Raw genomic sequence first — 15,553 nt, 5'->3', positions numbered from 1 at the left:
CCGCCCGGAGGCCTCAGAAGGGAGCCGATTCTGCGGGGCCCCCGGCTCGTCCTGGGCCCGGGGTCCTCGGGCCCGCCCGGAAAGCCGAGAGAACCCCGAGAACGGAGCCAGGCGGGGGAGGGCAACCCGAACTGGAGGTGGGGGGAGCGGGAAGTGGTGGGTGGTGGGTAGGAAGACTCTGGCTGTGACGTCATAGGATTAACCCTCTCTGCGCCAGGCCAGTTGCTGGCCCCTCAGCGGCACAAGTCTCAAAGCTGGGAAAGATGGGGTGCACTTTCTGGAATCCCCGGCTGAACTCGGGTTCTGTGTTCGAGGCTGGGATGGGTTGGCGCCCCAGGAAGGCCGCCGCACCCCGTGTAGGTGTCCGTGACATCAACCTGTGAGTGAGCGTGGAGTGTGGGCCCTGGCCATAGCCTTATGCGTTCTCTTACTATTTATGAAACCGTCAGAATATCTGTGCTCCAAGGGTGGGATGGCAGGAGACTAACCATGTTAGGGTTGTCTGCAGCTACTGCCCTAGGGTGGGTGCGGAGAGCTGGACGCACAGCGCCACTAGGCGGCGGTCAAGAGCGCGGCATCTCCAAGAGACCGCTTAGTTCCTCAAGACCTAGATTTGCCAACCTACTTGCTCGAGTCCGTTCTCAGATATCCTCGACCGAGAGATTCGACGTACTGGTTGGGGTCCTCACCCCTGTCGGGACATTCTTTCTGCATTTTGATCTTGCAATTCCTTCCTCCAGGAATGATCTCCCTCATTTTTCTCTTGGCCTACTACTGACAGGTTCCAAAACTCAGCTCCAATGCCCCTCCCCCAGAACCCCCTCTTCTGCCGGGGCATGACTTCCTTTTTTAACCTCCAGCGCCTAGAAGGATCTGAGGACCTGAGCTGGGTCGCTGGGCTCTGCAGGACCGGGGTTCGGCTGATGGACGCGGGCTTCCACCAGGGGGCGCGAGGACTCCGCGTCTTTTCCCTACGTCCACCGGGTGGCGCTTCCTCCCGCCTCCGGCCCCTACATGGTCGGGGAGCCGGCCGGTGGATCCGCCTCGACTGATTGGGAGAGGCACAGCTAAACTATTTGCATAATCTTGAAAGGGCCGCGCTGAGTGGCTGAGGTATAGAAGGAGAAGCTGAAACGGGCTCTCTCATTGGCTTAAATTTTCCCCTGCGTCCACATCCCGGTCAGATTGGGCCCGGAGGTCAGTCGGAAGCCTCCGGCTAGTGGCGACCGAGGACCTAGGTCCGGGTGGTGGGAGCTGCAGGGTGAGTGCCAGGCGGCCAGGCGGCTGGGGTTAGGGGACCCTAGGGCAGAGCGGGTGGGGGACCAGGGTGAGAGTCTATTGGCCCCACCCTGACTCCGCTTGGCTTGCCGGTTCTCCTGGTCAGGAGTTGGAGATGTGCATCTAGAGGAGGAACGACGACCTTTGACACCTGCCTTCACCCACCCACCGAGGTCCTCTGCGCCCACCCTGGCCCCACCCACGCCGCCCTGGTGTTTGGAAAGGAATCTTCTCAGCTTCTGACCCCGCCCACAGGGTATCTCACTCAGGTCGAGAGCTTAGTCTGCCCCTCTGGAAAGTGGATCAGTGGCTTACTGAGTTGTTGGCCAGGGTGGATCGTGGAGGTCTGCTCACACGGAGGCTTGTTCTTGCAGAGTCGCTCAAAAAATAGGTCCCCAGGGCTCGAGCCGCTGGGTATGGGTACCGAGAATGAAAGCCCAGAACCGGACTACCAAAAACAGTTCCAGGCCGCAGTCAGTGTCATTCAGAACCTGCCCAAGAATGGTGAGGGCACGGAGACCTGCATTTGAGGGTCAAGAAGATTGGGGTCTGCCTCCTGCCAGGCTCTGATCCCTGCAGTTTATGCAGATAAGTCCCTGCCTGGGCTGCCTTGGGGATCTCCTCTACCTCCTGCCCCTGTCCCCCTGGGTGGGAAGCCTCGCCATCTCTGCCCATTCCAAGAGTGGGTCTCCCCCCACCTCCACTCTTGGAGCTTGGGGTGATGCTCTGCCTTCCACCTCCACCCCTCCTGCCCAGGCTCTTACCGCCCCTCCTATGAAGAGATGCTGAGATTCTACAGCTACTACAAGCAAGCTACCATGGGACCCTGCCTGATCCCCCGGCCTGGGTTCTGGGACCCAATTGGACGATATAAGTGGTGAGCTCCCTACCAGCTGGGCAAACAGGCCTCAGCTGTCAACCAGCCCCTCACAGCTCTCTGCCCCCCAGGGATGCCTGGAACAGCCTGGGCAAGATGAGCAGGGAAGAGGCCATGTCTGCCTACATCACTGAGATGAAGCTAGTGGCACAGAAGGTAGGGCGAGGCTGTGGGCTTTTTCTGTCCCCAAGGTCCCAGCTAGGTGGCCTGCCTTCCACCCTTCAGCGCTGACCTCCATTATGTTTCCTGCACGTTGACACACTTGTGGGAATTACCACCTTCATGCTATCTCCCCAGCTCTGCCTGTCTCTGGTCCCTGACTGGGCCCAGGGTGGAGGGGCATGGCAGGGCAGGGGCAGGGTGGAAGGGACCCAGCTCAAGGTGGGGTAAGAGGACGGCAGCAGGAGGGGCTGGCGCCTACCCGATAGACCCCCTCTCCCACAGGTGATTGACACAGTGCCCCTGGGCGCGGTGGCAGAGGACATGTTTGCTCACTTCGAGCCCTTGTACCGGGTGATCCCTGATATGCCGAGGCCCCCGGAAACCTTCCTAAGAAGGGTCACAGGTCAGGCCCCCAGGTTGTGAGCTCCACAAGTGCTGAGTGAATTTTCTTGGGTCCAGGTGGAGGGGCTGCTCAGTTGAAGGGGGATTTAGGGGCACAGGGCTCCAGGTGATGTCCCTGTAGGGACTCCAACCAGTGCCCCTGATGGAGTGGGCCTTAGGGAGAGCTCATGGCTGATGGGGAGCAGGGGCTGATTTCCCTGGGAAGCACCAGCCTCTTCCCAGTCCCACCTCTGGGTGCTGTCTCAGCAGGTTGGAGAGAGCAGGTGCTGAATGGAGATGTTGGGGCTACCCCAGAGCCTCCTTGCCTCCCCAGGGAACCTGAACCCCCAAGTCCAGGTCAGTGCCTGGGCCACAGGGACAGAGAGCCAAACCAAACCCAGACTGGTGGTGGGTGGGGGCTCCCAGTGGGATGGGTAAGGAGAGAAGGCTGGATGTCACACCTCGCGGGCACACATACGGAGACCTTCTGTGCTTGCAAGGGCCAGGGGACAGTTTTTGGGATTCCATTTCCAGGATCTCACTCCTGGGACCCATCTCTGCCTCCTGTGGCAGTGTCTCTAATGGCCCCTGAACAGGTGCCTCTGCCCCATTTCACATCCTTCTTCTTCCATCGCCTCCCTCTTGTCACTAATGTTACCTATCCCCTTGCCCAGAGTCCCAGCCACCTAGGGACCTGGACTCTGAGGTTTTCTGTGATTCCCTGGAGCAGCTGGAACCTGAGCTGGTGAGACTACCCCTCATTCCTTGCCTTCCCCAACCCCCTGTGCCTTGGCTGCTCTACCCCCACCCCTGGACCTTGTGACTCATCTCAACAGGTTTGGACAGAGCAGAAGGGAGCCCCTGGAGGAGAGCCTGACACCAGAAACAGCTCCATGCTCCCTGCAGAGAAAGGTGAGCCCTTGCCCAACCTTTCACTCACTCTGCCATTCCTTATGGCTCTAGTGTGCCACAGGCTTTCCCTTGACTGCCCTCTTGGGGCGGAGGTGAAAGTCCAGCAGCGGGCACTTGCCTAACAGCCAGATGCCAGCCTGGATGGGCAAAGTCCCTGCCTGGCCCCCTCTCTGAAGGTTTTCCATTTGAGACTGTCAAAGGATAATGATTTCCGTCCTATCTCCTTCTAGAACTTCCAGTGTGCCACACCCCTTAAGGGGCACTCTCATAAATGTTATCTCCTTTATTCCTCTGAGTAAGGCGTCCTGTGAAGACAATGACCTCTTCCCCTAATTTTCATATGACAAAATGAGTCTCAGAGAAGTTTCTGGCTTACCCAAAGTCACACAGGCAAGTGACAGTGTTGGGATTCAAACCCGTGGCCACCTGTTACTCAGCCACATGGATGGACTTTATTATAAAAGACACACTTTATAAGGGATTGCACGCTATTACTTTTCCCCAGGCCTGCCCCAGCCTGCCACCACCCTTTCCACAGCCGAGTTGCCTTCTGAGTCCCCTTCCTTGTGTGTCTGTGCTCTTCAGAGGGCAGCCTGATGGGGCCCCAGGAATTGGACACGTGGCTAGTGGGGACAGTTCGGGCACTGCAAGAGAGCATGCGGGATGTCCAGGGGAGACTGCAGAGCCTTGAGAGTATGCCCAGCCTCCCGGAGCAGGTGAGCTACCCCCAAGGCCCCAGGTGAGATTGGGGCCGAGCTCCATGGGGCTCTCCTCCAGGCTCCTCATGGTGCCACTTGTGTCTTTTGTTCCTAACTATCCACTGGCCCACATCTCTGACTTCTGCAGAGAATGGTGTGGCTCCTGTCACAGGCAGAGCAGGCAGGGGGGACGGAAGTGCTTCCAGCCTGGAAGGGAGGGTGCGAAGGGCCCTCCTTTCCTGCTTTTCCTCTGCTGGAGGAGAAAGTGAGTGTGAGGACAAATTCCAGCAAGCAGTCTGGAAGGCCAAGATGTGTTTGGTCCTTCCACTGGGGCTGGGGCTCCTTGGTGCCCCTTCGTGACTTCTGTTCCCAGATTTAGGGTTTGCTCCCAAACAGTGCAGCCCTCGTCCCCCTACTCTCTCCACTCTGCTCCTAGATCTGCTTGCCCCTTACACCTGGGCACCTGGGGTCCTGAGCTCACAAGCAGTCACAGCTACCATTTCTGGAGCCCCCGCTTAGTGCCAAACCCAGGATTTATGTTATCTCACGTAATCCACACAACCCTATGAACTAGGTTTGCTTTTTTATTTTTAAGAGTTTATTTATTTATTTATGAGAAACACACAGAGAGGCAGAGACACAGGCAGAAGGAAAAGCAGGCTCCCTGCAGGGAATCTGATGCGGGACTCGAACCTAGGACCCCGGGATCACGACCTGAGCCAAAGGCAGATGCTCAACCCCTGAGCCACCCAGGTGCCTCTAGGTTTGCTTTTTCATTTCCCTTTTACGGAAGAGGACACCAAGTCTCTGAGAGGCTGGGGAATTCACCTGAGGACAGAGGGCCCAGAGGAACCTCACAGAGCTGCTGTGAGGATTAGATGAGATAATGCCCCTTCCATTGTTACTACTACTGTTATTACTAACCTCAGGTGATGGAGCTGGGAATGGCCCCAGGTCTGTCTCCCTCCGCAGCTGGGACTCACCATCGACTCTGCGTGGGTCTGTTCCTGAGAAACCTAGGGTGGTAGGGGCAGGAGACAGCTGAATTGCTGGATGTGTGGGATCCCTTGGGTGACCGCTGATCCCCTTGACACTGTGGGTGGCAGCCAGGGTGGCAGGGATTTCCTCAGACGCACCTTTCAACACCCATCCCGCAAAGCTTTATCTTCTTTTTTTCTTTTTTCCTTTCCTTTCTTTTTCTTTTCCTTTTTCTTTCTCTCTCTTTCTTATTTTACCTTTAACTAATTTTATATGCTGAAGATTTTAAAGATTTCCACCCCAAAATAGTCAGTTTTCCATCTCTAAAAATAAGAACGTTCTACTACCTAGCCCAAATGACAACATTTTAGCACACACAATTTCTTCATATCATCAAATACCCAATCCAAACTGTAATCTCCCCATTCGTCCTGAAATCACCTTTGCCAGCTGCTCTGCCCGGCCCGGCCCTTCCTGGCGCATGTGCTGCCTTTGGTTCCTCTGTCCTTTGAGACCCCTTTCATCTAGACTAGCCCTTCTTCCTTGCTACTGACAGGGCCAGTGCAGTGGTCCCGTAGAATGTTCCTTTTTGGGTCTTTCCGATTATCTCTAAGGCTGGTCATTACATGACCATATTATGTCAGATATGATGCTCTTCACAGCAGGGGACACAGACATGGATGTCCCACTATTAATGATACTTGCATGGATGAGGAAGGGGTGACATTCTGATCCCACCACTGCTAAGTCATGTTTTCCTTTTGCAGCTAGGCAATGTCCAGCTCCCCATTAACCCCACTGGCCACATGATTTTTGATAGTTGATGGATAACCCTTGCCTGGGTCAATCCTTTATTTGGAAAAGAAATGCTGACTTTTAAATTCTATTATTCCTTTACCATATGTTAGGTGTCACTTTTCTGTAGAGTTTCATCTAGGGTTTTACTTATGTAAAGGCAGAATAAAGGTTAATTCTTTCTCTTTAATTACCCAAAGTAAGGAGTTGATTTAACAGCCACCTCAATGGTGACAAATTTCCAACTTTCTCTTTGAGTATCATCATGGACTAATGGATTTTAAAGATTCGGTATTTCAATCAACTGAAATTAATTCTTTGTGATGCTTTACATTGTCACAATTTTGGTCAATGGAGACCCTTTCAAGCTGGGTCCTATGTTCTTATAACATGACCTCATTAATCTTTAAAAGCTTCCTTGCTTTCTGGTACAAGATGTCCCACGTTCACCTCTACCTTCCCTGCTCCAGACCTGGAATTAACCACTTCTCCAAGGAGTCCTGGCTTTTAGAAGATATAGTCCTGGCTTTTAGTTTCTAATGATATTTAGAAACTAAAATCTGAGTACCATTTGAAATATGTGGCACATCCTTTATAATATTGGGTGCCCAAGCCATACCACCAGGACCACTGCTGTGTGGCCAGAAGAGATACCCTAGAAGCCAGTCTCCACGAGGCAGCCAGCCCCTCCAGCCCCCCTGGCACCTGGATTGCCCTGGGGAGGATGGGAGGGAACTTGAGGTCAGCTGGCAGGGACACACTGGGGACATCAGGATCCCTTCCCTTCTAGTGGTGCAGATGTGGGGGTAGTGCCTTCTTTGCCCCACTTCTTACAGTCTTAGGGAGACAGAAGCTCCCTCTTAGTTCTGGAAGAAGCTTCCTCAGGAGGGCCCAGTCTGTGCTGAAGCCTGGGCTGGCCCCTGACTCCCCCCCTCTTGGCAGCAGAGGACCCCGCCCAGTGCCCGGCCGTGGCCCCTCAGGCTCTCCGGCCCCACGCTGCTCTTCTTCCTCCTGTGGCCCTTCATCGTCCAGTGGCTCTTCCGAACGTTTCGGACCCAGAAGAGGTGACTCTCAGTGGAGGGCTCTCCGCAGCCAATTAAGGTGGCTCTGAGCCCCCTGTCCTGTTGTGCCCTGAGCCTTCCTAGGTTTAGGAGAAGAACAGCATTAACTCCGGCCCCCCCACTCAGTGTTTGCCTGTGCACCGCTCCCTTACTTGGGGGCCATTTAAGAGCCCATCCTTCCCCACGACTTCCCACGGACGCCTTCTCCCCTCCCGCCCAAACACCGGTGCAGGAGTGGTGCACGCCCCCGGGCCTGGGTTGGCCGTGACTCGGGGGCGGGGCTGCCTGGTCAGCCTCTGCCCTCCCCAGCCACTGGGTCACCTGACTCTTCTCCCACCGCGGCCTCTCCCGGTGGAGGCCCAGCTCTTGGGCAAGTTGGGACTTGGGCTGGGGCCTGGGAAAATGATTGGCTGGGAGGCTGCGGGAGGGAGGCCAGGAGGCCCGGCCGAGTTGGGGGGAGGGGAGCGAGCTCCGTTTCGCTGGCCTCCCTCCCCCTGCACACGTACACTCAGGACGTCTTCACGGAAGATTCACTTACAAATGAATGTTTAACTAAATAAAATAAGACCTTCATCTTTTTGCCGTCTGGGTCCCCACGGAGCGAGGCGGGAAGCCGGGTCTGGCGCGCAAGGCCCAAGTGTCTTCCCTGCCCCTCCCCCATCGCCCCCGAGGACGGTCCCGAGAGGCCGGCGTCTTCCCTCCTCCCGCGGCCCGAGCGGGGAGCACAGGGGCCCCGGGCCCGAGGGGGGCGGCCGGGGTGGGGCCAAGGTGCGGCCCCGCCCCCCGCCCCGTCGCCGGTGGCTGGGGGGGACCGGAAGGGAGGGAGGCGGCGGGACCCGGTCCCCGCCCGGAGAGAAGGGCGGCTGCTCGCTGCCCCTTGCGCGGGCCGCAGGGATGGGGCCCCGGACGTCGGCCCCGGAAGTGCCCACCGCCCGCCTTCCTCTCCACAGCTGCTCGCTCCTGGTGCCCCCCGCCCGTGACCTCCGAGCTCGGGCCTTCCCAGGGAACTTTCTGGAAGGCCAAGACTCAGCCGGAGCCTAGGCCCCGCCCCGCCCTAAGGAGCGGGGGCGGGACCGGGAGCCCCCGTCGGGGTGGGCAGAGCGCCCGCCTGGGCACGGCGCTGCGGGGGCCGCCGGCTGCTCGGGCTCCGAACTTCGTTTTCCCACCGCCCGGCGGCCCCGGCCTCCCTCCGCTCTGCGGCAGCCCTGTCCGCCTCCCCCAGGCTCCCCGGCTCTAGCAGCGGCACTCAGCGCCTCCTAGTGTTAGCGCCCGAGAGGCCCCTGGGGCGGGGGGGGGGCGGCCGCGGAGGGCCGCAGCAGCCTCGAGCCCCTGCAGTTGCCACCCCTGGGCCCCAGGACCTTCCTGCCCGTGGTGAGGAAGAGGCAGTTCCGAAAGGCCCCTTCTTGGAGACCCCTAAGCTCCCGAGTTCCTTCTGTCAGCCCCCGGCCTTGACCACTGCCCAAAGTGGGCTATCACTGGACCCACTAGAAGCCTCAATCAGGCCGTCCAGGCCGTCAGTCCTCTCAAGGTGTGGGGGGCGTCCCCCAGGTCAGACACGCCGGCGCTGGTGCTCTACGGTCAAGCCCAGGTGCCCAGGAAGAGAGACTGAATAAACCCTCGTGTTAAGGATGGGCAGCAGCAGGAGAGGGACCAAAGTGGTGCTGGGGATGCGGGCACGGGCATACAGCTAGCTGTGGCACTTGGGCAAGAGTCTCAACTGCTCCGAACCTGGTTTGCCTTGTTTGTAAAATAAGGATGAAGATCCCTTTATATGGCAGTCCTGGGTTTTAAATGACGAGGACATGTAAAATGCCCGGCATTGGGTTAAAACTCAGCTAATACCAAGGTGCCTGGCCTGTTGTTTGACAGAATTCTAGAATTCCACGACCTATCACTCTGCCCACCCCTCCTCACATAGGACAAAGGAGCCTGGTCAAGTAAATTGAGGGTGGCTGGGCTCAGCTGTACTTTTCGATCCCCCTGAATGAGGGCACTCAGGAGTCTTCTGGAGGCTGAAAATGTGGTAACAATGAAGAGATCTCGGACTCCAAGTTTTCTGCAAAACCTCTTTTCCTCAGGATGCGAACTCTCAGTGTGAGGGGCATTTCTTGCTCACAGGGAGGCCTCTTGCATGGCTGATGAAGGAGCACAAAGGAGGGCAGGCTTTTAGAGTTCTTGGAAGCCCAGGGTCTGGGGTGGTCGGTTTCAAAACAACTGGATGTGCCTCAGAGGCACTCTTGCTTGCCTCTCCCTTGTGGCATGCCCATTGCCGCCGCCCCATGGAACCACTCCTGAGTTCCCAGACAAGTCCTTTGGAAACGATGCTTGCTCTTTATAAAATGCCCTTCATGACACAGGGCCTGAAAACCCTCCATCCTTCCCAGAAACCCAGGAAGATATGTCCTCCACAAATCCTGTCCACAATTCCCAACTACTGAGCAGCCCACAATCTCCCATCTACCCGGATTTTCTTCATTTGCCATTTTGGCTCACCATGGTTTAATGGCCTCTCTCCACACTGTCCATGTGGATGACATTTTATTCATCATTGTTCCTGCCTAACAAATATTTGCTAAATGAAGAAATGAGGGCTTTAATTAGACTGAAGCTGTTGGAAATGAAAGGAGCTAAATCCAAAGTTCTTGAGTAAAAAAGAGAATTTTGTTTGTGAAAGAAAAATGACACGAAGGTCAGGAAGATCTTCAACCAAGAATTGCCACTTAGTTGTCATGTGACCTTGGACAAGTCACTTCATTTCTCCGACTCTCAGAGATTTCTTATCTCTAAAATGGAGACAATCATTCCTACCCTGCCTCACTGGGCTGCAGTGGGGTCAAATGATTGTGTGTAAAAGAATGTTATACGTTGGAAAGTAAGATGTTGCTATTAAGGAAGAAATAATAAGAATAGGTCACGAGTGTGTGTGGCAAGAGGGAGAGGCTGTTATTAGGCTGAGATTTTTTAGGCCTAAATGATTAGAGCAGTTTGGGCTACTCGGGGGCCCTGTCCTCTGGGCTGGAGCTTGGAATCTGGAGAATTTTCTCAAGGAGACCGTGTCACACACCACCACCCCCTAATCCTGGGCCAGCATCCCCCTGCCTCCATTTCTGGGCAAGACCTCTTCCTCGGGGAAGCCTCTGGCTCCGTTCCCTCTCAGTGCTGCCCAGCACCCACTGGGGAGAAGAGCCTCTGCGGATGGGACCCCTTCTCTTTCGGCTATCCGTGGCTGATTATGTAAACTCAGGATTAATTCTGAACCTTTCCCCCAAGAGGTCCATCAGCTGGCCCGGATTGCCTTGTCTGTGCTCAGGAAAATGTTCCCAGTCAGCTCGGAAGTGAAGAGATCAAGTCGGCCCCCGGAGGCCATTTTCTTCGACAGAAGCTGCGGGCCCCAGGGCGAGGCCTGCCCGCCACCCCGGGTCTCCTGGGAGCCCCAGGTGCACACCCCGCGCTTCCCGGATCCCCGCCCCGGCGAGAGGCTCGGTCACGGCCCACCGTTTTGCACTGGTCCTGGGGCGGCGGCCCTTTAAAGACTAGGCCTGGACTGGGGCTCGGCCAGTCCGCGGGTGGAAGTCACCCGGGACTCGAACCTGCCTTCTCATCCTCCGAGGCCTAGGCCTGGCTTGCTGCACTAAAGCGGTCACACTGTCCCTTTAAGGCGGCACTTTTTATTCTGCATTTGTTTACTTCTTCATACGCTTTTCGTTTTTTTTACAGAATGTGTTCGCAATATCCTTCCGCAAATGTCAGTCCCAGGCATTAACCACACACACCTCGCAGCCATTCCTATAATCTGAAGAATCGAGAGCTATTAGCCATAGGCCAACATCTCTCTTTACAGGATTTAATCCTCTTTTACACTGTAGGGACTACTTTTTAGGGATGAACCATTTCTTCCTTTAGCTAACAAACGTCTATGACCTTCGAAACCCTTCCGCGGATGATAGAATACGAAAATACACTTTAAAACGCACCTTTTCATAAAAATATTCTGTGTGGGCCCTCAGAGGCCACGGAATCTTCTCGTATTCCTGAAGCAGAATGGTATGGTCCAAGGCCCGCCCTCTCTTCTCTGCGATTGGCTCCCCTTCTTCGGCAAGACGTGTGACTCCTGACCAATGGACACTCACGTTTCTCTAGCGAGGGATATGCGATAGAAGGAGGCGGCCTGGAAGTCGCCCCCTACGCGTTCTGGGATTGGCTACGTCGCACGGCGCGCGAGCACGGCGGGCCTGAAGGATGGGAACTACGACTCCCAGCTTCCTAAGATGAGGACTCCGCTACGCATGCGCATGGGCGGGGCAGCTAGGCTTCTATATAAAAGGGGTGCAGAGGGCTGGGAGGCAGCAGTTGGAAGTTGGCAGGTGGAGAGGCAGGTTGGGAGGGGAAGTCGGGGGAGGAGGCGGAAGAGTTGCTGTCGGAAGGGGGAGGAGGGAGGAAAAGAGGAGGAGGCGGTGGAGATCTGAGCTGAGCCGAGCATCGAGCCAAAGGGGAGATGAGTTTGTCTGTCCTCGGCTGAGGCTCCGGCCGGGCCTAGGGAACTGGGAGCTCGGGTTGGAGCGACACCCGTGGAAGTGGGAGGAGGTGACTCTGGGACTTTAACCCCTTGTGGGCTCTGCGGCAGGGGATTTAACCCTTTGTGGATTCGGCCCCTCGGAGGCAGCGTCATCGGGTAGTTTTAACCCCTTCGGGGCTGGGTTTAACCCGTTGGACTTAACCTCATCTCCTTGCCCACCAACTCCTCGATCGTGGGGGCGCTCTGCGGGGAGGCTTGAGGTCCACCCCTTTAGCACATTACGTACGGTTACTGCTGCTGCACCCCCTGGACCCGCTAGCTGGCCGTGCTGTGGGCACTTAACCCTTTACTGACTTGAGCGCTCCCAAGTTGCAATTGGAGTTTGTTTACAGAAGGACTGGCTAAAGGCGTCACTTCAGGAATTACAGACCGAAGCGGACTCTGCTGGACATTTTTTAAAAGAAAAGGAAAACCTCTTTTTTCCTTAAGGACTTACAGCCAAAATTTTCAAACTTCGAGAAGAGGACTCTATTAGCCATGGCCGAGCCACTCTTGTCAGAATACCAGCACCAGCCTCAAACTAGCAACTGTACAGGTGCTGTTGCTGTTCACGATGAGCGGAACCCCGATCGCCCCCCTGGCGCGGAGGAGCGCGTGCCCGAGGACGACAGTAGGTGGCAATCGAGAGCGTCCCCCCAGTCGGGTGGCCGTCCGGGGCAGGAGGGGGAAGGGAGCTTGGGGCCGCAGCCACCTCCCCTGCAGACCCCGGTCCGTCCAGAACCTAGTTGTCCGGAAGCAGGCAAGAAGGGCCAGTATGGGGACGACTTGTCTGCTGGCGGAGCCTCCCCGCCGGCAGCTGGGGGGGAACCGAAGCCCGAGGCCGAGCCTCTCGCACAGCCATGTCTTGATTCCGAGGCCAACAAGTTGGGGGCTCCTGCTGCGGGGGGCGAGGAGGCGTGGGGACAGCAGCAGAGACAGCTGGGCAAGAAAAAACATAGGAGACGCCCCTCCAAGAAGAAGCGGCATTGGAAACCGTACTACAAGCTAACCTGGGAGGAGAAGAAAAAGTTCGACGAAAAACAGAGCCTGCGAGCTTCAAGGATTCGAGCTGAGATGTTCGCCAAGGGCCAGCCAGTAGCACCCTATAACACCACGCAGTTCCTCATGGATGATCACGACCAGGAAGAGCCGGATCTCAAAACAGGTCTCTACCCCAAGCGGGCCGCTGCCAAATCCGACGACACTAGCGATGAGGACTTCATGGAAGAAGCGGGCGAGGAGGATGGGGGCAGCGACGGGATGGGAGGAGACGGCAGCGAGTTTCTGCAGCGGGACTTCTCGGAGACCTATGAGCGGTACCACGCGGAGAGTCTGCAGAACATGAGCAAGCAGGAGCTCATCAAAGAGTACCTGGAGCTGGAAAAGTGCCTCTCACGCATGGAGGACGAGAATAACCGGCTGCGGCTGGAAAGCAAGCGGCTGGGCGGCGACGACGCGCGCGTGCGGGAGCTGGAGCTGGAGCTGGACCGGCTGCGCGCCGAGAACCTCCAGCTGCTGACGGAGAACGAACTGCATCGGCAGCAGGAGCGAGCGCCGCTGTCCAAGTTTGGAGACTAGACTGAAACTTTTGGGGGGGAGGGGGCAAAGGGGACTTTTTACAGTGATGGAATGTAACATTATACACATGTGTATATAAGACAGTGGACCTTTTTATGACACATAATCAGAAGAGAAAATCCCCCCGGCTTTGGTTGGTTTGGTAAATTTAGCTTTGATGTAGCTTGCGTGCTTTTCTCCTGTTCTTTAATTACGTGAATCTGAAGGGTTGCTTTTGTTTTCCTTTTTAGAAGTTTTTTTTTTAATGTGTAAGTAACTTGACCAAGTTATAATGCATTTTTCTGTTAAAAAAAAATCCCCTCCTTAAACGGAGTTATAAGGTGGCCAAATCTGAGAACCATTAAATTCATTCTAGCTATAATAAATTTAATATTTGTAAATGTAACATAGTTTCAGTGTGATTTCTAGAGCTAATTCAAAATAGTGCTGATTTAAGTGATTGCATTGGGGGGGTAGAGAAATCCTTAAATTTGTCAGTTTGCAAGAAAACAATCTTTGATGGGACAATTTTCAATTTGATGATTTTTCCCTTGGATGAGTTTTAGTGTGCTAAATATACAGTTCAGACAAAATATAAAGATTATCTTCAACACTTAAGTGTGCTTGCTTTCTAGTGCCTTGGTTTTCTTTTTCAAGCTGGAGAAACAAACCAGGGTTAGGTGTTTATGGAGCAGAAAGTACGATTAGAAGCTTAAAATTTAATTCTGCTTCTCAACAGCCATTGGAAAGTCTATTAACAAAAATGTAAACCTAATTTGGCAGTTTGTTAGGTTAGACAACTGACAGTCTCGTTTCATTCCTACAAATAGATTTTACTGATCCTTTCACCTCACCAATAAGGCTGAAAGAAGTTCCTGGATAAATGAAAACAGCTCTTGGTAAACCCCTTGCTTTTTTAGTGCAAGCAATGGTTGGATAAACTTGTGTGGCAATTCTTTGTTAAGATGCTTAGAGGTAGGGAATATTGGATTTATAGAGGAAATAGTTGTTTGGGGCATTCCAAGGACTTACCCTAATTACTTTATACTTAGGTGCTCCCTATACTAAAAAAAAGGAATGGGAGCTGTCCACCTTTTGAGGGTCAAACCAAAATTAGAAATTCCCCCTCACTGCAAATCAAATGTAAAGCTTCTGGTTGAGAAGCTAAATTAAGTCCTTATGGACTGAGTGGGAACCCTGCACATCCAGCCCCCATACGGCCCCTGGTCTCAATCTAATAGCTGCTTTAGGCCCGGGAGTAGTTCTGTTGTTGAAAATGCAGGGAGGCTCTGGGAATCAATTTCTGCCCCCAAATCAAAATAGTAACAAGTTATGTTTGTTGGCAGACAATCTGTCCTTTGCTGTTCTGCCTACCACTCCCTTGTGGTGTATTTAATAAACTTCTGTCTCCTTAAAATTATGATTGTTCCTTCGTCATCATGGTTAATCCAGCCCATCTCCGTCTGCCCTGTGTGTTTCCCTAGGCAAATGCATTGCTCAAATCATTAGTACAGGGGTTTCTTGGGGCCTTAGAATCCAGAGGGGGTCTTGAGATTCACGAACCCCACGAAGTTCTATGTAGATTTTTGTATGTACATTTTTCTGGGGAGAGTGTTCAAGAGAATCCTGAGATTGTCAAACTCCTTGAAGGTTAAGAACCTCTGCAGGGAAAGGGAGAAAAAAACCCATGGAACTCCCACTGGAAAGCTTGCTTTTGTAGCTAAATGGAATAGTGGAGGTGCTAGGAACTTCAAGAGTGAAATGCACCTCAATGATGCATAAGCATTCACAAATCAATGAATCAAGGGGAATTATGCTGGTCAAGAACTGACTCAGGGCCTCCAAAGCTGGACTAAGCTGGCCCTATTCTGGCAGATGGTCCACTCAAGACAATGTATGGTCAGTTTTTCTTTTGGCCTAAAAATTACATTAAATGTCTATTTTGAAATAGTTTTATTCGTGTTTTTAATTTTCCTTCTGCTATGATGTCATGCAGTAGTCCCAGAAACGCGGCTGCTTGGTGGAACGGCAGCAACACTGCCCTCTGGCTTTACATACGGAGAAGCCTCATTTTGACTGCACTATAGGATGCAGCAGTGATAACCTCTGATTGTAGAACTTAATAAAATGGATTTAAGTTTAATGATCTTGTTTTCCCCACTATCAGTCTTAGACTCTATAAGTACATTTATCATCAGAAAAAAAGTATGTTTTACTCCTAGAAGACAAATTCAGTCCAGTCTTTAAAAATAGACAACTAATTTTAAGTTACTCACAAATGACTCTGATTTACCTGGAG

The 15,553-nt window shown here is 54.0% G+C and overlaps 2 protein-coding genes across 5 annotated transcripts; both read left to right on the top strand.

Moving 5' to 3' along the window:
• The first annotated feature begins 162 nt into the window (after nucleotides 1-162).
• Nucleotides 163-7,724, top strand: ACBD4 (acyl-CoA binding domain containing 4). 4 transcript variants are annotated; one of them, XM_055335818.1, is made up of 11 exons: nucleotides 163-379; nucleotides 1,385-1,547; nucleotides 1,653-1,782; nucleotides 2,035-2,155; nucleotides 2,227-2,311; nucleotides 2,600-2,720; nucleotides 2,966-3,055; nucleotides 3,373-3,443; nucleotides 3,535-3,610; nucleotides 4,196-4,326; nucleotides 7,027-7,724. In XM_055335818.1, exons 1-11 carry the CDS (start codon nucleotides 264-266, stop codon nucleotides 7,147-7,149), a joined length of 1,227 nt encoding a protein of 408 aa, XP_055191793.1. In that variant the 5' UTR covers nucleotides 163-263; the 3' UTR covers nucleotides 7,150-7,724. The 4 variants fall into 4 exon arrangements, with proteins under 4 accessions (XP_055191793.1, XP_055191776.1, XP_055191801.1 ...); XM_055335801.1 differs by having other exon boundaries at nucleotides 7,024-7,724; XM_055335826.1 differs by having other exon boundaries at nucleotides 167-379; nucleotides 2,969-3,055.
• A 3,148-nt stretch (nucleotides 7,725-10,872) lies between these two features.
• Nucleotides 10,873-13,872, top strand: HEXIM1 (HEXIM P-TEFb complex subunit 1). Its single transcript, XM_055330781.1, has one exon. The coding sequence runs from the start codon at nucleotides 12,196-12,198 to the stop codon at nucleotides 13,273-13,275; it is 1,080 nt and encodes a 359-aa protein (XP_055186756.1). The 5' UTR covers nucleotides 10,873-12,195; the 3' UTR covers nucleotides 13,276-13,872.
• Nucleotides 13,873-15,553: the final 1,681 nt, after the last annotated feature.

Source organism: Nyctereutes procyonoides, unplaced genomic scaffold (genome assembly GCF_905146905.1).
Source record: "Nyctereutes procyonoides isolate TBG_1078 unplaced genomic scaffold, NYPRO_anot_genome, whole genome shotgun sequence".
NCBI classification, from domain to species: domain Eukaryota; kingdom Metazoa; phylum Chordata; class Mammalia; order Carnivora; family Canidae; genus Nyctereutes; species Nyctereutes procyonoides.
The sequence above is the reverse complement of the archived record's forward strand: the minus strand, read 5'-3'. Positions and strand labels throughout refer to the sequence as shown.

Excerpts from the sequence above, each read along its gene's own strand:
- ACBD4 (XM_055335801.1), top strand. The coding sequence starts at position 264 with ATGGGGTGCACTTTCTGGAATCCCCGGCTGAACTCGGGTTCTGTGTTC. Across the intron at positions 380-1,384 it reads GGTGTCCGTGACATCAACCT|GAGTTGGAGATGTGCATCTA; the intron begins GTGAGTGAGCGT and ends TCTCCTGGTCAG. Across the intron at positions 1,548-1,652 it reads CCACAGGGTATCTCACTCAG|AGTCGCTCAAAAAATAGGTC; the intron begins GTCGAGAGCTTA and ends TTGTTCTTGCAG.
- HEXIM1 (XM_055330781.1), top strand. The coding sequence starts at position 12,196 with ATGGCCGAGCCACTCTTGTCAGAATACCAGCACCAGCCTCAAACTAGC.